This window comes from Sparus aurata, chromosome 23 (genome assembly GCF_900880675.1).
Source record: "Sparus aurata chromosome 23, fSpaAur1.1, whole genome shotgun sequence".
Classification (NCBI taxonomy): domain Eukaryota; kingdom Metazoa; phylum Chordata; class Actinopteri; order Spariformes; family Sparidae; genus Sparus; species Sparus aurata.
The window spans coordinates 13,406,892-13,429,000 of record NC_044209.1 but is presented as its reverse complement, the minus strand read 5'-3'; the positions used below and the strand labels follow the sequence as shown (position 1 = coordinate 13,429,000).

Sequence of the window (22,109 nt, the reverse complement as noted above, 5' to 3'; positions counted from 1 at the left end):
GCTTCTCATACAGAGATCAGTGTAGTTCAGTGTTTGTACAGCTCTGTAGTCTGCTGTGTCACTGTGGCTCTCGTGCACAATAATAAACTGCAGAGTCTTCTTGTTTTAGACTCTTCACCTCTAAGGACACAACATTTCTGGACGTGTCTTTGGTGATGGTAAACTGGCCTTGGACACTTTGGGCAAATATTGTGCCAGTTCCACTATCAATGCGTCCGATCCATTCCAGTCCTCTCCCTGGTTTCTGACGAATCCAGTGCAGCCAAGCCAGAGCAAGTCCTTCCACTTTACAGGACAGAGTGACTGGTTGTCCAGCTCTGCTGACAACTCTCCTTGTAACAGAGGAGAGACAAACTTGTAACTGACTGCCCTCTAGTGATTTTATGAAAGAAACTGTAACATTATTTTTCACATTCATATTATGACGCAGTTAGATTCCACAAAATTCAGAGACATTTTTGTCTCTTTATTTGCAGAAAAGTCAAAATGTGTAGTCGTTTCAGTGACCACATTGTTGTGCAGTCATTGGGTCTTTTGTCAACAAGAAACCTTTATTGTGTTTTGTTTCATATAATATTTACTATCAATATTTCTCAGGAATAGATTTAAAATTACAGCATGATAATGTATGAAATAAAATACGTCATATTTGGCTCATTCAGCCCAGTAAAGATGAGTTCTGTAGGTTTTTGTACAGCTGCTCAACCAACTCCAGTCACTGTGTCTCTCGAGCACAATAATAAACGGCAGAATCTTCAGTCTTCAGACTGTTCATCTGCAGATACACCTGCTGTCTGCTGTTGTCTCTGGAGATGGTAAACCGGCCTTTGACTGACTCAGAGTAGAATTGTTTGCTGTCATCAGTATAAGTCAAGGCGATCCACTCCGGTCCTTTTCTAGGAGCCTGTCTGATCCAGTGCATCCAGTAGCTGCTGAGTGTGAATCCAGAGGCTGTACAGGTCAATCTGTGAGATTCTCCAGGCCTTTTAACCACTGGTTCATATTCTGTCAGAGTCTGACCATCAACACCTGTCAGGAGAATAAAAGAAAACATTGAGTGAAACTAGCTGATGACACAGTTTTAAGCTATGTTAGATCAAGATCTGTGATAATCTTCACCTGCCCAGCAGACAGTTAACAGCAGCAGTCCTGTCCTAAAATCCATCATGTCAAACTGTGTGTCCACTGTTCTCTGTCATCCTCTCTGCAGTCAGATAAGTAGAGGAGGAAGACATCTGAGTTTTGCATCGACTCCTCCTCACAGTGTGGACCTGGATTTGACTTGGATCTCACTGTTTGATGAAACTTGTGAATGAATATTTACTGAACATGATTCATTCCTTCAAGAGAAACTGTTGCATGTTTAGTAGTTTTTGTGCAACTAGTTGACAAACACATCATTTAAGTTGGTTGCCCCTCAATATAAAGCACTGTGCATCATGTCAAGAATTTGATGGGCTAATCAATTTTACAATACCACTGAAGTGAGTATTTTTAATTATATTTAATAGGAAAAACAAGAAAATATGACAGTTGTTGTTCCAGGTTACTGTTGACTTTGTTGTGTGTGTTTATGAAGCATATGTTTTTAAGGACATCAATTGAAGAAAACTGCAGTTTGTGATTCATAAAATACACTTTGTCAATTGTCTCCATTCAATAATAATAATAATAATAACTTTTATTATTGTATAATTATTATTGTATAAACCAGTTCATGTTTCTTTTACTTTATCATTGCTAAATGTGTCGGCTTCTCTTTACTGTAACAGTGAACTGGTGTTGAAATCATTAGTGGTCTGAGGGTTCCTCCTCTGGTGGCTTCATGTTACAAGTGTTCAGGCGCTGAGGGCTTTTTGTTCAGGTCTACTGATGGTTTGTGTTATTGTGACTCTCTGGCACAGTAATACACAGCAGTGTCTTCAGACTGCACATTCTGTCCATTTAGAGTCACTGTGTTACTGGAAGAGGCTGAGCTGATACTGAATTTGTTCTTCAGGGAATCTTTGTAGTATGTGCTGTATCCAACGTATGCACTTCCAATCCACTCCAGTCCTTTCCCTGCAGGCTGTCTGATCCAGTGTGTGCGATAGCTGCTAACAGAATAAGAGACCTGACAGGTGATGGTCAGACGTTGACCTGGCTGCACAGTCACAGAGGCTTGCTGTGTCAACTGTTCACACTTCACACCTGTTAAAAAAACAAAATGTTTTGGAACAAATGATCAAGTTAAACTGCAAAAGAAGAACTATTGACTTTGACAAATCCAGAGAGACTCACATCCAGCTGCCAACAGCAGCAGCAGAGCTACAGAAAACACGGTTGATGTTGAAACTGACGTGCTGTGAACTCCACTGACAGCCTGATGGGAAGTTTTTATAGCTGAGTAACAAGGAAGCTCACTGAGTTTGCATAGAATCAAACATATGAAGCATCAATGTTGGTCTGACTGGAGCCAATAGAAGAGTCTGTTGACTGTTATTATATCTGCAGAGTGAAAACATGCCTGGAAATCACCTCTGCTTTACACATGATATTTTCATTTCATTACACACTCAACTTACAGAAATGAAACAACTGTAAATTATTATCACAACTATTCTTACTGTGAATATAACATGAACCATAGATGATGGAAAACATATTCTTTAAAATCAGCATCACAATATTAATGGTGATGTGTCATGGAAACAAAAAGAGAAACCACCAAGAATGTTGCTTTCTATAAGCCATGTTTACAGTGTGTTCAGCATGGTTTCAAATCATTAAAACACTTTAAATATGATGTGAGCTGTTTTCCTGAGAGAATGTATTTGCTGTCAGCACCTCCTACATTACATTTAAGATCAACTTCAAATGTAAGAACAGCTTGTTGTTATTGCAGCATTTGATCACTTAGTGTTCTTCCTGTATTGCAGCAAGGTGACAGCAGACAGCATCATGTAAACATTATGAAAACTTCTGTCTGATGCTGCTGGTTGGCATGAAAGGTTTTTAATCATTTCAGTGTCAGCAGATGTTTGAAGACATACAGAGAAAACTTGGAGCCTCGAGAGGAAAACAGCTGCTCAGGAACTGAAACCTGTGAGACAAAATGCAAAAACTACATCTGAGTGTTGAGAGTCAGTCAGTTAATATTAATGAGAACACAGAGTCTCCTTTTAAGTAACAGAGGAAAGACAAACTTGTTACTGACTGCCCTCTAGTGATTTCATGAAAGAAACTGCGACAAGTGACCACATTGTTGTGCTGGCTTTGGGCCTTTTGTCAACACGTATGTCATGGCTCGTGCTGCCCCGATTTATTCGGGGATGTATAGTTGTGTGCACCCTGCTTTTTTCCCCTTGCTTTACCTGCAGTGTTGGAGAGCGGCGGGAGGCGGAGCTGACCCACTTAGCCAAGCGCAGCGAGGCACACCTGGTTCTCATCCCCACCTAATCACCTACTCTATAAGAAGCCGGCCTGACTCAACTCCTGTGCCAGATAATTCCGTCTCATCGGTAGAGCCAGTAGCCAGCGTCTTCTGCTACCCGGCATTGTTTCTAGTGTGTGAAGAGTTTTGTTCTGACTTCGTTTTTGTGCTTTCTTTGCCAGCTCGGTGCCTCGCTGCCTTGTCTTCCCCCCGCTAACCTGCCTCCAGTCTCCAGCCGCCTACAGATGCGGACACCCTTTGTTGAGCCTGCCTTCAGCCGCGGACTTCTTGTGTTATTCCTGCCGCCTGCCGTTTGCAGCCGCGGACACTTTCTGTTGCTCATTTTTGAACCCTTTGTTAATAAAGCGTTTTTGTGCACTCTCCCAGTCTGCCGCTTTTGGGTCCACCTCCGTCACCCGGCCGTAACAGAATTATCTGGCCAAGAAATGGACCCAGCGGAGACCGAGCGCATGAGACAAGCACTTGCGAATCAAGGCACCCTGGTGGGGCAACATGATACCACGCTGAGGCAGGTACTGGAGCATATCCGGGATCTCGCCACCAGCGTAAACCAGCTCAGCGGACGGGTGGATTCCCTCGCGGACCGGCTCGCCCCCCCAGCTCCCGCCTCAGAGTCACCACCGGCGGCCCCGCCAGCGGAGGATTCACCCGGCGTTTCTACACCCCGCCACTAGAGCCCTACATCCCCATCCCCGCCAGGTACCCAGGTGACTTAGGGACATGTGCGCAGTTTTTACATCAGTGCTCATTAGTGTTTAATCAGCAACCCAGTACGTATTCCACTTCTCAGTCTAAGGTAGCTTTTGTAATGAGTCTGCTCTCTGGGCAAGCTGCGCCCTGGGCTTTGGCAGTCTCAAGTCAGCGACCTGATTTAAACACAGATTACAAGCGTTTCTCTGATGAGATGAAGAGGGTTTTTGATCATCCCGTTAAGGGGAGGGAGGCTGAAGGCCAGCTACTGAATTTAAGACAGGGAGGGGGGCAGTCAGTCGCCCAGTACGCTGTAACCTTCCAGATTTTGGCAGTAGAGAGTGGGTGGGACGAGTCCGCTCTCCAAGCGGTTTTTCTAAAAGGATTGTCAGGTGACATTAAGGACGAGTTAGCTGTGAGGGACGAAACCTCTTCACTGAGGGAGCTGATGGAATTAGCCATACGTCTAGATAACAGGATGAGAGAGAGGCGTAGGGAGAGAACAGACAGGCAGAGGTTCCACCCCTTCTCCCCTTCACCGGTCTACACCACCACAGCGGCTCCTCTGCCGTCGCCGCCCTCTCCTCGCCTCGCTCAACCGGAGGTCCCTCCTGGGAAGCCTGCATCAACACCTCAGGATGAGCCAATGCAGCTGGGACGAGCCCGACTTGCCCCCGCGGAGAGACAGCAGCACCTGCGCAACCAGCTCTGCATCTACTGTGCCCAGGGGGGACACTTCCTCGCCCAATGCCCGGAGGTGCCAAAAGACCAGGCTCGTCAGTGAAAAGGGGGGCACTGGTGAGCCGAACCTCCTCTTCCCCTGCCCGGGTCCAAGTAAAAGGTATGTTGCATCAGTCACAACAGACAATTCCGGTCCAAGCCTTAGTAGACAGTGGGGCGGATGACAATTTCATTGACTCTAACCTAGTTGAGCAACACGGCCTCCTGGTGACTGAACTAGAGGTCCTGAAAGAAGTTTTGGCCCTGGACAGCCGACAATTGGACATCGTGACTCACAAAACTGAACCTTTAAAGCTAACCCTGTCGGGCAACCATCAAGAACAGATTGAACTGTACGTTATCAAGTCCCCTTTGACCCCCATAGTTCTGGGGCTACCCTGGCTGACGAAACATAACCCCCACATAGACTGGACGACGTCTACCATTCGTAGTTGGAGTAATCTCTGCCACGCTCACTGCCTACACTCCGCCACTCCTGAGAGAAGCCCCAGTGCTCCCGAACCACCGGAGGAAATGGACTTAACTAACGTTCCCGCTGAGTATCATGACTTGGGTGAAGTATTTAGTAAAGACCGGGCCCTTTCACTTCCGCCGCACCGCCCTTACGACTGCGCCATAGACTTACTCCCAGGCTCCCCGCTCCCGACCAAAAGACTCTATACCCTCTGCAAACCGGAAAAAGAAGCCATGGAGACCTACATTAATAACTCTTTAGCTGCGGGCCTCATCCGCCCGTCTTCGTCCCCAGTTGGAGCCGGTTTTTTCTTTGTGGAGAAGAAGGATAACACCCTACGCCCCTGCATTGACTTTACAGGTTTGAACGACATTAACGGTTAAAAACAAATACCTGCTCCCTCTCATTGACTCCGCTTTTGGTCCCCTTCACGGGGCCCAAATCTTTTCAAAGCTAGACTTAAGGAATGCCTATCACCTCATCCGAATTAGAGAGGGGGACGAGTGGAAAACGGCGTTCAACACACATTTGGGACATTTTGAATACTTGGTGATGCCTTTTGGTTTAACAAACGCGCCTGCTGTTTTTCAGGCTCTAGTGAATGATGTATTAAGAGACTTGTTGAACAGAGTGGTTTTTGTGTATTTGGATGATATTTTAATTTTTTCACGCACCTATGAAGAACATGTGAGTCATGTTAGAGAAGTGTTAAGGAGACTAATGGAAAACAAACTGTTTGTTAAAGCGGAAAAATTTGAGTTTCACGTCACCACAGTCCCTTTTCTAGGCTACATAGTGGAGAAGGGGCAGCTCAGACCAGACCCGACCAAGGTGAAGGCGGTGGAGAATTGGCCGATTCCGACCACCCGAAAGCAGCTGCAGAGATTCTTGGGCTTTGCAAACTATTACAGAAGGTTCATCAGAAACTATAGTCGCATAGCCGCCCCTCTCACCCAGTAAACGTCGCAAAAACAAGTCTATGAATGGTCACATGCTGCTCAAACTTCTTTCGACAAACTGAAAAGTATGTTTACTAATGCTCCTGTGTTGATCCACCCAGATCCTGACCTTCAGTTCATGGTAGAGGTGGATGCCTCTGATTCAGGGGTGGGGGCCGTCCTCTCCCAGCGCTCGCCTGCGGACCAAAAGCTGCATCCATGCGCATTCTTCTCTCGTCGCCTCACCCCCGCAGAGAGAAACTATGACGTGGGGAACCGAGAGTTGTCTCTTTATTTGCAGAAAAGTCAAAATTTGTAGTGGTTTCAGTAACCACATTGTTGTGCAGTCATTGGGTCTTTAGTCAACAAGAAACCTTTATTGTGTTTTGTTTCATATAATATTTACTATCAATATTTCTCAGGAATAGATTTAAAATTACAGCATGATAATGTATGAAATAAAATATGTCATATTTGGCTCATTCAGCCCAGTAAAGATGAGTTCTGTAGGTTTTTGTACAGCTGCTCAACCAACTCCAGTCACTGTGTCTCTCGAGCACAATAATAAACGGCAGAATCTTCAGTCTTCAGACTGTTCATCTGCAGATACACCTGCTGTCTGCTGTTGTCTCTGGAGATGGTAAACCGGCCTTTGACTGACTCAGAGTAGAATTGTTTGCTGTCCCACTTAGCCAAGCGCAGCGAGGCACACCTGGTTCTCATCCCCACCTAATCACCTACTCTATAAGAAGCCGGCCTGACTCAACTCCTGTGCCAGATAATTCCGTCTCATTGGTAGAGCCAGTAGCCAGCGTCTTCTGCTACCCGGCATTGTTTCTAGTGTGTGAAGAGTTTTGTTCTGACTTCGTTTTTGTGCTTTCTTTGCCAGCTCGGTGCCTCGCTGCCTTGTCTTCCCCCCGCTAACCTGCCTCCAGTCTCCAGCCGCCTACAGACGCAGACACCCTTTGTTGAGCCTGCCTTCAGCCGCCAGACGCCGCGGACTTCTGTTATTCCTGCCGTTTGCAGCAGTGGAAACTTTCTGTTGCTCATTTTTGAACCCTTTGTTAATAAAGCGTTTTTGTGCACTCTCCCAGTCTGCCGCTTTTGGGTCCACCTCCGTCACCCGGCCGTAACAACGTAACCTTTATTGTGTTTTCTTTAAAGGAGTCATCACCTGGTTTTTTTACATATCCAGTCCCTCTTGGATCGCTTTGGATCAATTCTTAAAACATATTAGAAAACATTTTTTTTTTTTAAAATCAAACATAGAGCTTGTTCTGACACTTTTTCATACCGCGACTTTCTCACGCAGATGTGCATTGCATGAATATGTAATGAGGCGCGCGTTGATTGGCCGCAGGAAGGACAGAGCCGGGGGCGAGCCTGCGTGCACACAGACTCCAAAACATAAACAGCCCCCTGTCATGGCGCACACTCTAAATGACGAACCTTACGGAATTCAGGCATTATACGAGCTGAAGTCGGAACCTGAACGGGAGAGTGAAGAGGCAGAGACGGTGGAGAGACACGTTTACAGCAGGAAGTCACTGAATTTTTTTTTTTTTTCCTTCTTACTTTTCACACTCATGTTTTACATGTAAGACCTGAGTTTTAATGCTGGCGGTCACGATGTATGGCGTGAAAATGACAGAAGTAGGCAGATTCTGCCTGCTCACTCAGAAAGTCTGGCTGAGGACGGCTGTGAGCCGATGCTTATGCAAGTAGCCTCCTGTGGTAACGTCACCACAGGAGCAGAGTCAAAATCTCGTGCTTTAGGAATGCACACTATTGTGCGCTATTCCTGTTCGGAAAAAGAGCCAAAGCGAAAAAACTGAGCCACTTTCAAACTCCAGCTTTTCAGGCAAGTTTCAACAGAGGTCCAACACCAATATGCATGATTTAATGAGAGAAATTGCGATTTCCGGGTGATGACTCCTTCAATTAAATGTTTACTAACAATATTTCTCAGGAACAGATTCAAAATTAAAATACAATTGTGTATGATATAACCAGTGTTGGGGAGTAACGAATTACATGTAACGACGTTACGTAATTTAATTACAAAATTTACGTAATTGTAATCCGTTACATTACTGGGAGAAAATATGTAATTAAATTACAGTTGCTTTTGGAAATATCAATGATGACAACTTAAGTTACATTTTAAAAATCGGCGCAAAAGCTCGGATTTATCAAATAGTTTTTCGCCCCCCTGGATTCATGTTTGTTTTTATTTTTTGTCATATCAACATCCTCCTTCCAAAACTATCGCTTGTGATTGGCTCTCTCTGGTCATGTGCCATTCGACTCAACCGACAAACCGTACAGCGGCAGTCAGACTCAGCAGCAACAGTGTCGGCGGCGCTAAAGATGTTCCTGGGCTGGAAATACAAAAAACACTTCATACAGACAGAAGCCAGGCTTCTCTGTATTACAAAGGTGGCTCTCTTTTAGCCCGACAACATCACCATGGTAACTTATGCTTAGCTCATAACCTGGTCCCGACCAGGTTCTGTTCAGAGTTTAATCATAAAATCGGCTAGAAAAGCGCCGCTGTTTCACTATTTAACTCATTTACAGCTGGCGTGACCTTTACTTTGAAAGTCCAGTGGAGCTGGATCAGAACAGAGCATTTGTACGGAGGGAGAGATCGCGCTGATCCGCTGCTGTTTACTTTCTCTCTGAGGTCTCCACCTACAGATGTTCAGCTGAGGGGATACGCTGCTCAGCTGTTGATCCGACTCGCGTCAGGAGGTCATTTATTAGGCTATAGCCTATTTACTTTTATATACAGTCACCACTGAAAGAAGTTGTGCCCTCGAAGCAGGACAGATCATTTAACTTAATGTGGCCATGAATATATGAATTGTTCCGCGTGTTGCCCAAACGCAAATCTTGAGTAGTCTACTCTGTTTTCTCACATTTAAAAAGGTCTTTTTACAGAGACAACATGAGATTTGCTTGTAGCTACAGCACCTAAAAAACCCACTGTAACCTATTTTCATACACACACCAGCCTCGCTTTCAATATAACACACACTGGCATTTTATAATTGCGATCAGTGAAATATATGAAAACAATATAAAACAGTTTAAAACAACAGTTGTTGTTGCTCTAAAGCTTCATATTTAAAAGCAGCTCAATGTAGAGATGTCGGAAATTAAAATCAGCCTCCTCTTGTCATATTTGCAGCAACACTGTTGCTTCAGGCTGTGATCAGGCTTTTTTGTATCGCTCATACTCTCTCCATTAAAACAACCTGCTCCTCTTGGCTGAAATCAGCCCGTTGTCGCTCCATTTAGTGAGGAAGTGAGCCTCCTTCGCAGTACAGGCCTAAGGTCAGACTCATAATATATGGTTAAACCTTTGAACTTAAAGGTTTATCACACTATAGGTCTTAAAATGTGAAAATGGTTAGCAGTTGAGAGATTTCATTCAAAATTAAGAAAAGTAATCATAATGTAATTAAATGTAATTAGTTACATTACTTTGAGAAAGTAATTGAAATAGTTACACTACTATTACATTTTCAACAGGGTAACTTGTAATTGTAACCAACTACATTTCCAAAGTAATCTTCCCAACACTGGATATAACATACTTAATGCTTTGGCTGTTCCAGGCCAGTAAAGATGAGTGCTTTAGTTTTTTGTACAGCTGCTCAACAACTCCAGTCACTGTGAGTCTCGAGCACAATAATAAACAGCAGAATCTTCAGTCTTCAGACTGTTCATCTGCAGATACACCTGCTGTCTGCTGTTGTCTCTGGAGATGGTAAACCGGCCTTTAACTGACTCAGAGTAGTATTGAGTGCTACCACTGCCACTGCTGACATAAGCAATCCACTCCAGTCCTTTTCCAGGAGCCTTTCTGATCCAAGCAGTAGCATAATTGCTGCCACTAAACCCTGAATATGTGCAGGTCAGTCTGTGGGATTCTCCAGGTCTTTTAACTGCTGGTTCAGACTCAGTCAGTGTTTGACCCTCAGTACCTACAGACAGTTAAACAGCTCATTAGTTACTGTAATGCAGCCATGTTGTCTTTGTAGCAGGAGGTTTGTCAGAAAAACAATCATTGTTCTTACCTGCCAAGTTAATAGACAGGATGAGAAAAACAACCAAATAATCAGGTGTGATCATTGTAAAAGCCAGTTGTCTCTGTCCAGTCTACAGTGTGTCTGTCAGTGATTCAGTCTCTGTCCTTCACTCTGCAACACATATGTAGAGATGAAGAGATCAGAGTTTTGCATCGACTCCTCCTCCTCACAGAGAAACACACCACAACTCACACACCTCTGGACAGAACAACAATGACATCATGTATGTTATACATTTCAAGATTTTTATTGTGATGTTTTTAATAATGAAGAAGTGTCTGAAGTGATTTAATGATGATATTTATTCACAGACCAGTAAAATGTATTCATTTGTTGGTCCATCCATATACTGGATATATCATGTAAATGTTCAAATATGTAGGAACATGTCCTTTGTCTCATCTTTATATCACAGAGATGCGATCTTCATGTCCACACAGATCTCCCTCTGATCCACTTTCTCTGACACCCTAATGGCCTGACTCTCTCCCTCCCCCTCTCTCCATTCACACTCTGATGCTGAAAGACAACATGGGCTGGGCAATAAACATTGCCAGCGAGAAGAAACGGTCTCCTGAGTTCACAGGGGGGGTCCACCAGACCCAAAGGGTTATCACGGAAAGGTGGAAGACGACCATTTGTCACCTTAAGTTCTCCACTTCACTGACTTATATAGGCTCTGTGTTAACAAAACTCTGGAAATCTGAGACTCAGAAAGGTCTCCTCTAACATCTGGTCTTTGTTCATCTGGACGGACTGTTTATAATTCAGTGCGCAGTGGTCACTTGGAAAAACAAGGTCCCAATCCGTTACACCAGAGATGAAGAGATCAGAGTTTTGCATCGACTCCTCCTCCTCACAGAGAAACACACCACATCTCACACACCTCTGGACAGAACAACAATGACATCATCATAATGTTATACATTTGAAGATTTTTTTTGCAATGTTTTTAACAATGAAGAAGTTATTTAACAGTGATGTTTATTCAAACACCAGTATGATATATTTATGTGTTGGTCCATCCATATACTGGATATATCATGTAAATGTTCAAATATATTCTCATCACCTGCTGTTAAACATTAATAATAGGAACATTATAAACCATCATTGTTGTAGAAAAACACATGTTAGATGTAACACTGAGAAACAGGAAGTCACAAACCACAACATCAGCTGTTGTTTTCATATGATGCATGTATGTATGTGTGAGTGTTTAGAGTCACTGTCATACTCTCCTTAGTTAGTGTCATCTGACTTCATATGTTCTGCTGCCACCTGTAGGTCTTTGGAAACAAATGTTCTGTGGAGTTTTTATAAAGCTTCTCTGCCTTCTTTAACCAGTGTGTGTGTTTGGCACAGTAACACACAGCAGAGTCCTCTGGCTTTAAGTTGGACAGTCTCAGATACACCATGCTGCTGCTATCTTCTCTACTGATTTCTGCACGTCCTCGCACACTGCTGGCATAAGTGTTTCTACTGGAGCTGGAGTAGCCAACCCCGATCCATTCCAGTCCTTTTCCTGCAGGTTGTCTGATCCAGTGCATACTGCAGCAGCTGAATGTGAAGCCAGATCCCCTGCAAGACAGACTGAGAGTCTCCCCAGGCTTTTTCACTACTGAACTGGAAGGAATGGACTCCATACTCTGACCTGTACAACCTGATGAGATGAAAGAAGAGAGGAGCCACAGAAGAAAGTGAGACAGTCATCTGGGAAGTTTTCTGCTATCACTGACTGACCATCAGTCCATGTTGTGTGATAGAAGATAAAACAGCAAGAAGCAGGAGAACTCACAGGGCAGAGAGAGAGCAACCAGCAGAAGAGTGAGTGTGTTCATCATCCTGAGGCTGGAGATGTGACCTCTGATGCTCCACACAAAGTACAAGAGCAGTCAGCAGGACAGAAGTACACTGCACAGACTGAAGACTTGCATCAGGACATCATGAGGAGGGAGTGGCTCATCTACACACACTCTGTTAGTTTCATTACATTGTGATGTTAATTTATTTTTCCTTGATTAATGATGACAAAAACACATCCAGAGACAGAACCACCCATTTATGTATTTACCTATATCCACTATTACATTTATTCATAAATGTGTCAATCTATCAATTTATTCAGTCATTTGCGAAGCACAGCTCCATGATTTAATGTAAAATTATTGCTTAGAACCGCTAGAGAGAACATGGTTAATGTTAAAGCTCTTCTGTCCTCTCACTAATACAATCGTCAATTCCTTTCAATTAACATTCATTTATATATATATATTACAGGTGGAGAAAATGTTGTATTGTAGGAACATAACATAAACATCTTTTTATCGAGTGGAGAGCAACACTGAGGAGACCGAAGAGCCAAACTTCAAGAATAAAAAAGTTTCATGTGTATTTTACCAGAATAAACACACTTTCCTCACTAGAATGATGTGGGCAGCCAAGAAAACACAATAGACCCTAAACAGACCAGAATTCCTGGTTGGCAATCTAATCTGAGGTTCTCAGTGACAGATTCAGAACACAAGCAAGAAATAATGAGAATGAGGGTGAGAGACACCTGGGTGTCATTCCCCACCTCTTTTAAGCCTTTATAAAAGTGTGTCGTCACACCATGATTGGCTGAGATGTAAATACCCCAAGCTGCTTCCACTCTTCAATCAGGAGTCAGTCCCCAGGGGGTCAGAGTTCTCTGCAATTACTCCAAAGGGACTTTGGAAAATCAGCCAAAAACAGGAAAGATAGTAAATCAATGAGGATGCTATAAATAAACTGAACTAAACCAACAACTCCCCTTTTTTTTTTTTATACATGCTTGAAGATACAACACGGCCGCAGTAATGCTTTCGTTGTATCGGTCTGTCGTGGTGAAGAAAGAGCTGAGCCGAAAGGCGAAACTCTCGATTGACCGGTCAATCTGCGTTTCTACCCTCACCTGTGGTCATGAACTTTGGGTCATGACCAAAAGAATAACATCCCGGATACAAGCAGCCAAAATGAGTTTCCTCCGCAGGGTGGCGGGGCGCTCCCTTGGAGATAGGGTGAGGAGCTCGGAGTAGAGCCGCTGCTCCTCCACATCGAGAGGAGCCAGCTGAGGTGGCTCGGGCATCTGTTTCAGACGCCCCCGGAACGCCTTCCTCAGGAGGTGTTCCTGGCATGCCCCTCCAGGAGGAGACCCCGAGAAGAACCAGGACACGCTGGAGTGACTATGTCCTGGGAACGCCTTGGGATCCTCCCGGAAGAGCTGGAGGAAATATCCGGGGAAAGGGAAGTCTGGGTGTCCTTACTCAGACAGCTGCCCCTGCGACCCGGCCCCGGATAAGTGGAAGAAGATGGATGGATGATAAGAGCAGTAAAATTGGGCAGAAGTTTTGATAAAAAAAATCAAACTTGAATGATCCTTAAAAGGACTTTTACTCTACTAATAACATTTTTAAAATTTGTAAAACGTCTTAATTTCAGAGGTTTCTTGGGAGATCATGGACGGCCAAACAAGATTCTTTTCATGACTTTTTGTGTGACAAATGTGCAATTCAATTTAACATTTTACATTTCAGTTTAGATAAAGTAAGAATTCAATATAGAGTCACAACTCTGAACATTCATGACTAACAGTTGCTCACAAAAATGTGATACTGACACAGGGGAATGTTTCCAGTGGTGGTAAATAGAGGAAGTAGTTTTTGTATGACTCTCCTATTATTGTCTCTCACTGTGGTTCGTCTGGCACAGTAATACACAGCAATGTCTTCAGACTGCACATTCTGTCCATTCAGAGTCACTGTGTTACTGGAAGAGTCTACATTGACACTGAACTTGTTCTTAAGTGAATCTTTGACGTTAGTGTCATCACTCATCCACTCCAGTCCTTTCCCTGCAGGCTGTCTGATCCAAGCTGTCCAGTAGTCACTAACAGAATAAGAGACCTGACAGGTGATGGTCAGACGTTGACCTGGCTGCACAGTCACAGAGGCTGGCTGTGTCAACTGTTCATACTTCACACCTGTTAAAAAAACAAAATGTTTTGTAACAAATCATCAAGTTAAACTGCAAAAGAAGAACTGTTGACTTTGACAAATCCAGAGAGACTCACATCCAGCTGCCAACAGCAGCAGCAGAGCTACAGAAAACATAGTTGATGTTGAAAGTGACGTCCTGTGAACTCCACTGACAGCCTGATGGGAAGTTTTTATAGCTGAGTAACAAGGAAGCTCACTGAGTTTGCATAGAATCAAACATATGAAGCATCAATGTTGGTCTGACTGGAGCCAATAGAAGAGTCTGTTGACTGTTATTATATCTGCAGAGTGAAAACATGCCTGGAAATCACCTCTGCTTTACACATGATATTTTCATTTCATTACACACTCAACTGGAACATTTTGAAAATGTCCCTGCTTAAAAGAGATGAAACAACTGTAAATGATTATCACAACTATTCTTACTGTGAATATTACATGAACCATAGATAATGAAAACAGATTTAAAAATATGATATAATAATGTATGATATCAAATATTTCATGCTTGGTCTCTTTCAGCACAGTACAGATGAGTACTGTAGGTTTTTGTAAAGCTGCTCAACCAACTCCAGTCACTGTGTCTCTCGAGCACAATAATAAACAGCAGAATCTTCAGTCTTCAGACTGTTCATCTGCAGATACACCTGCTGTCTGCTGTTGTCTCTGGAGATGGTAAACCAGCCTTTGACTGACTCAGGGCAGTAGATGTAGCTACATAAATAGCAGCAACCCACTCCAGTCCTTTTCCAGGAGCCGGTCTGACCCAGTTCATCCAGTAGTCGCTGAATGTGAATCCAGAGGCTGTACAGGTCAATCTGTGAGATTCTCCAGGCCTTTTAACCACTGGTTCAGATTCTGTCAGAGTCTGTCCATCAGCACCTTTCAAGACAAAAAAAAAGGACACACGTGATGAGTTACAGTCCCAGCACAAATGAAAATATGTCTGAACAAATTCTTTGGGGATGTTCACCTGCCCAGCAGACAGTTAACAGCAGCAGTCCTGTCCTATAGTCCATCATGTTAAACTGTGTGTCCACTGTTCTCTGTCATCCTCTCTGCAGTCAGATAAGTAGAGGAGGAAGACATCTGAGTTTTGCATCAACTCCTCCTCACTGGGAGGAACTGGGTTTGACTTGTATATCAGTTACAGTTTGGTCAAACTGTAGAATGGATGTCCATTGATGTTCAAAACAGGTTCAGTATCTGAATGTCTCACTCTTTTTGGACGTCTGTGAAAGTGCAACAAAAGCTTCCAGCCAGAACACCTTTTGGAGGTTCACAGAAGTCTAACTCAGGTTCAACATCTGAATTGCCATCATTGTAAAACAAATAGTCATGTAAAATACCTGTTGATAGGGAAAAATATTGAAATCATAGTGTAAACCAAAGTTACGACTAATAGCCATATAAGTCATTTCAAAAAGATTTTTATAACAAGGGGTGAACTTTTGAGAAAATGTCCACAAATGTTCGAAGGTTGGGTCGTTGTGTAAAACATTATTAAATAGAAAGTTATCGTTTGGCTCAGTAAATCACAAGCAAGCACAATACCTTCACTATAATCAGTATCATCGAATACAATGTTTTGGCATTCTAACCTTTGAACAGTAGCCTAACTGGTGGAGGTTTGATGATCAAACATGGTATTAAACAAAGCTAATAGTAAATAAAGACAAGATTGGCCTCAGTTAAACTTCGAGGCCTTTTGAATTCAGTCATTACTATTAAACATTGAACACTGAATGCTAAGTGGCTCATAGCTCGTCAATATACAGACCTCTCAGCAGCCTCTAGTGTCAATCCCACTAGTTGTACTTTGTGTCCTGCTTTGCTCTTTATTCAAAGAATTATATATGAGTACCATCTTGTAGAAAACAAGATTAGATAGTAAAAAAATAAAAAAATGTTTGAGGCCTGTGAGGTGGGCACCTGGGCATCAGTGGTGATAGTTAAATATGATTCAGAAATCAGGGGACAGAAAAGTCCTGTAGGAATAAAAACACAATATTTTATTTTATGTTTTCTTTCCTTTGAAATGAAAAACTTTTAAAAACATAGTTATGAGCTGAAAAAATGTCGTCATTAATTAATTAGTTATGAGTCAGACAGAGAAGAGACTTTTCAGATAATGTCTGCTACATTCAATGATATTTTTATCGTGCATTCTAATGAAATATGTTGTATTCATTTTACTTTATCATTGTTTAATGTGACTGATAATCTCTTTACTTTAACAGTGAACTGGTGTTGTAATCATTAGTGGTCTGTGGGCTCCTTCTTTGGTGGCTTCATGTTACAAGTGTTCAGGTTGTCTTCTTCTGCTGCAGCTGACAGCATGATTCATTAGTTAGTTGCTTGTATTGTCTTCCTTAGGAGAAATTTGTTTTGTACACAAGAGAACGTCACATGTTCACATATAGCACATGACAAAACACAGAACACATAAAACGTACAAAAAAACAAAAAAAACAAGAGGAAAGAAGAGGAAGTCTGTTTACGTATAGCATAAATTCATATCAACACAGAACACACACACACTCTTCATTGCACTTTTTGCACACACCCTTCCTATTGCACATATACCTATACAACATCATGAATTCTATTGCACTTCCCTATACCATAGTTTTTATTGCACAGTCCCTTTATGAATCTCTCACTCACATACACACATTCACACACACACACACACACACTATCTTGCACTATTCAATAATTTAATAGAGGTAGGTATGAAGGACAGTTTATATCTATTTAACTTGCAGTTTGGTACCCTATATCTTTTTCCTGATGGCAACAACTCATATTCACTGGAAAGAGCATGATATAGATCACCAGCGATTTGTAGCCTTGCCTCCTCACCGTCTCCTCAAAGATTTCCTGGAGAGAGGATGGGGGTGGCATACCGATAATTTTTCCCCCCGTTCAATCAGATTCTACAGTTGTGCTTTTTATTTTACAGGCAGGTTACCAAACTAAGTTGTGATTCCGTATCTTATAAGTGATTCAATCGAAGCCCTATAGAACAACAACATAGTGTCCTTATTAACACCATGTAGCCTTAGTCTACGTAAAAAGTGTCGACACTGACTTATTTTTGAGCAAACATGCTCTACCTGATCTGTCCATCTGAGCTGAGAACCGAAGTACAGTCCTAAGTATTTAAATGTACACACTTGTTCAATTTCATCCTGGTTAATCAACACAGGGCTTTGGTCACCTAGTGACCTTGGATCGAACATTAATTCTTTTGTTTTCTTGACATTTAATAATAGGTTGTGCTCCTCACACCACTTAAAAACATTGGCTAGTTCTGATCTGTAGATTGCTGTGTCTGACTCCCGGGTCAGTAAATTTAACAAGGCTGCATTATTTGAATATTCTATGATGTAGTTGCATGAATGCTGGCTTCGACAGTTATTTGTATATAATGTAAATAAAGCTGTGCTTACGCAGCCTTGTGGGGCCCCTGTACTTATCTCCAGTGTATCAGAGAGGGTTGAATTAATCCTCACCCTTTGCTGTCTCTTGGTGAGGAATGCATAGTACCATCTGATCGAGTAAGTATTTACATTACATTCTTTGAGCTTTCTTAACATGATCTGAGGGAGAATCATGTTAAATCCAGAGGTAAGATGCATAAACAGAAGCCTTGCGTATGCTGTGTTATTTTCCAAATGTTTTAAAACAAGATGGTTTGTTGTGTTAATTGCATCATCTGTTCCTCTACCATATCTGCAAACTGGTAGGGATCCAAAAGATCCTGCACCTCATCCCTTACTTTCCTGACCATTATACGTTCAAATGATTTCATAACTGCCGAAGTAAGCGCTTCTGGTCTAAAGTCGCTATTTTCCTGTGGGCAGGGTTTCTTGGGGATCGGAATAATTATTGCTGATGTCCACAGTCTGGGTATTTCTCCTGTGTCAACTGAGAGCTGATACAGGGGGCTCCAGGCCAGGGTCAGATCCTCTGCAAATGTTTTGAGCATAAAGGCTGTGAGATGCCGCCTTGTCCGCAGGCTTTTTTATGTTTAATTTCTTGAAGACTTTAGTTACATCTTCAGTGTCTATCATTATTCTGTCATCTGGATCATATACTAGTGTGCCCAGCATATCCCTACACTTCTCAATGTTAGTCTCAGCATCAGAGTCAAATCTTATATAAAAGTTGTTTAGTTCATTTGCCTTCTCACTTTCATTTATTATATACATTCCTTTCCTGTCAGTCTTCATGTTAGTCATTTCCTTTATTGAGTCCCAGATTTCCTTGGGGCTCTTTGATGAGTAGACCTCCATAACCCGTGTACTGTGCTGTTCCCATGCTACTTATCTTTTAGTTCTCTCTGGGCCTCCCTCAATCCTACAGGATCTTTACTCCTAAAGGCTTCCTTTGCCTCTGCCACATATCAAGTCTTTATAGCAGACTGTGAGGAAGTTCACTTTGCATAGAGAAGGACACTGACAGGATGTACAAGGAGTATCAACTGTCCTGTTACAGGGAGTCACAGCTTGAACTTGTGTTATGAACATTAATTTTGACACACATGTAAGACAATGTTAATATGATTTTTAAACGTTTTTTTTGATGATTTTTATGATTCAGTTTTTTTATTCTTTACAAAAGTTTAACTAGTCAGATTGAACACATTTACATAAAGAGAATATTTAAGTACATATCTGAAAACACCAGAACTATGATAGAATATTCTGAATCAATCAGTTTTAATTTAGATGATGATTCTCTCATTGTGTTGATTTTCTTGAACAAAAATGTATTTCTGTAATTGTGAACAGAAAATAAAGTTTCGCCTTATTTTGACATGTTGAGTTTTTGTACAGCATTGCTTAGCATTTAAGTTTGTTGCCCCTCATTATAAAGAAGTGTGCATCATGTTGAGAATTTGACAAGCTGATCAATTTTACACTACCACTAATTGAGTATTTGTAATAATATTTTAATCAGATCATCAAGAAATGACAACAGATGTTGTTATTTGTGTTGTAATGTTAATTTTCCGTTGAAGTTTTTATGAGGCATACCTGTTAAAGGACAAAAGGGGAAATTAAACTGCAGTAGCGAATACAGAACTTATTTAAGTTTCATGTTTGTTTAGATAAAGCGCTTTTGGAATGCAGTTGTGAGCTGAAATAATATTGTCATTATTTCACTCACATATTCTGAGTCAAAATGTCTCCATTCAATTGTATCATCATTGAATATTTTCAAAAAACAGCCCATGTTTCTTTTATTTTGTTTGATGTGTCTCTTCCTCTTTGTACTGTAACAGTGAACTGGTGTTGAAATCTTTAGTGGTCTGTGGGCTCCTCCTCTGGTGGCTTCATGTTACAAGTGTTCAGGCACTGAGGGGTTTTTGTTCAGGTCTACTGATGGTTTGTGTTATTGTGGCTCTCTGGCACAGTAATACACAGCAGTGTCTTCAGACTGCACATTCTGTCCATTTAGAGTCACTGTTTTACTGGAAGAGTCTAAATCGATACTGAACTTGTTCTTTAGTGAATCTTTGTAGTATGAGCCTCCAGTTCCTTTCACTCCAATCCACTCCAGTCCTTTCCCTGCAGGCTGTCTGATCCAAGCTGTCCAGTAGCTAAGAGAATAAGAGACCTGACAGGTGATGGTCAGACGTTGACCTGGCTGCACAGTCACAGAGGCTGGCTGTGTCAACTGTTCACACTTCAAACCTGTTAAAAAAACAAACAGAAAATGTTTTGTAACAAATGATCAATTTAAAGTGCAAAAGAAGAAGTGCTGACTTTGACAAATCCAGAGAGACTCACATCCAGCTGCCAACAGCAGCAGCAGAGCTACAGAAAACATGGTTGATGTTGAAAGTGACGTGCTGTGAACTCCACTGACAGCCTGATGGGAAGTTTTTATAGCTGAGTAACAAGGAAGCTCACTGAGTTTGCATAGAATCAAACATATGAAGCATCAATGTTGGTCTGACTGGAGCCAATAGAAGAGTCTGTTGACTGTTATTATATCTGCAGAGTGAAAACATGCCTGGAAATCACTTCTGCTTTACACATGATATTTTCATTTCATTACACACTCAACTGGAACATTTTGAAAAATGTCCCTGTTTTTACAGAAATTAAACAACTGTAAATGATTATCACAACTATTCTTTCTGTGAATATTACATGAACCATAGATAATGGAAAACATATTCTTTAAAATCAGCATTACAATATTAATGATGATGTGTCATGGAAACAAAAGGAGAAACCACCAAGAATGTTGCTTTCTATAAGCCATGTTTACAGTGTGTTCAGCATGTTTTCAAATCATTAAAACACTTTAAATATGATGTGAGCTGTTTTCCTGAGAGAATGTATTTACTGTCAGTACCTCCTACATCACATTTAAGATTAACTTCAAATGTAACAACAGCTTGTTGTTATTGCAGCATTTGATCACTTAGTGTTCTTCCTGTATTTGCAGCAAAGTGACAGCAGACAGCATCATGTAAACAGTATGAAAACTTCTGTCTGATGCTGCTGGTTGGCATGAAAGGTTTTTAATCATTTCAGTGTCAGCAGATGTTTGAAGACATACAGAGAAACTTGGAGCCTCAAGAGGAAAACAGCTGCTCAGGAACTGAAACCTGTGAGACAAAATGCAAAAACTACATCTGAGTGTTGAGAGTCAGTCAGTTAATATTAATGAGAACACAGAGTCTCCTTTAAGTAACAGAGGAGAGACAAACTTAGAATTTCCCTGAGGGGATGAACAAAGTATCTATCTATCTATTTTCATTTAATGATATCTATCAATATTTCTCAGGAACAGATTTCAAATTATACCATAATTGTGCATGATTTAAAAGACTTCATGCTTGGGCTTTTCCAGCTGCTCAACCAACTCGAGTCACTGTGGCTGTCGAGCACAATAATAAACAGCAGAATCTTCAGTCTTCAGACTGTTCATCTGCAGATACACCTGCTGTCTGCTGTTGTCTCTGGAGAAGGTAAACTGGCCTTTGAATGACTCAGAGTAGTAAGTGCTGCCACTGCCAGGATAGATCTGAGCAAGCCACTCCAGTCCTTTTCCAGGAGCCTGTCTGATCCAGTGCATCCAGTAGCTGCTGAATGTGAATCCAGAGGCTGTACAGGTCAATCTGTGAGATTCTCCAGGCCTTTTAACCACTGGTTCAGATTCTGTCAGAGTCTGACCATCAACACCTGCTGAGACAAAAACATATGTGTGTCATTGGCTTGGCAGCACGAATAAAAGTTATCTAAAAATTAAGATCAGTGTAGATGTTCACCTGCCCAGCAGACAGTTAACAGCAGCAGTCCTGTCCTATAGTCCATCATGTTAAACTGTGTGTCCACTGTTCTCTGTCATCCTCTCTGCAGTCAGATAAGTAGAGGAGGAAGACATCTGAGTTTTGCATTGACTCCTCCTCACAGGGAGGAACTGGATTTGACTTGGATCTCAGTCACTGTTTGGTGAAACTGGCGAATGATTGTTTACTGGTCAGACGCTGACAGAATCTGAACCAGTGGCTAAAAGGCCTGGAGAATCTCACAGATGGAGTAGGTTGCTGCTATTTAGGACAGTATGACAGTAGCTACATCTACTACTCTGAGTCAGTCAAAGGTGATGAAGAAATTGATACAATTGAATGGCCCTCACGATCACCTGACTTAAACCCGATAGAACATCTCTGGGACATTATGTTTCGGTCCATCAGGCGCCGCCAGGTTG

General features: G+C 42.0%; 3 gene segments (V, D, J or C); all 3 read right to left on the bottom strand.

The window, feature by feature from the left end:
• Nucleotides 1–727: 727 nt before the first annotated feature.
• Nucleotides 728–1,168, bottom strand: LOC115576152 (immunoglobulin heavy variable 3-33-like; the record flags this gene model as incomplete). The annotated part of the segment is given in 2 exon segments: nucleotides 728–1,029; nucleotides 1,120–1,168. Coding segments are annotated over 2 exon segments (351 nt in total), but the record flags the coding sequence as incomplete, so codon positions are not given.
• A 12,904-nt stretch (nucleotides 1,169–14,072) lies between these two features.
• On the bottom strand, nucleotides 14,073–14,486 carry LOC115576149 (immunoglobulin heavy variable 4-59-like; the record flags this gene model as incomplete). The annotated part of the segment is given in 2 exon segments: nucleotides 14,073–14,356; nucleotides 14,447–14,486. Coding segments are annotated over 2 exon segments (324 nt in total), but the record flags the coding sequence as incomplete, so codon positions are not given.
• Nucleotides 14,487–21,251: 6,765 nt separating this feature from the next.
• LOC115576115 (Ig heavy chain V region 914-like) lies at nucleotides 21,252–21,715 on the bottom strand. The segment is given in 2 exon segments: nucleotides 21,252–21,580; nucleotides 21,667–21,715. Coding segments are annotated over 2 exon segments (363 nt in total).
• Between the last annotated feature and the right edge of the window lie 394 nt (nucleotides 21,716–22,109).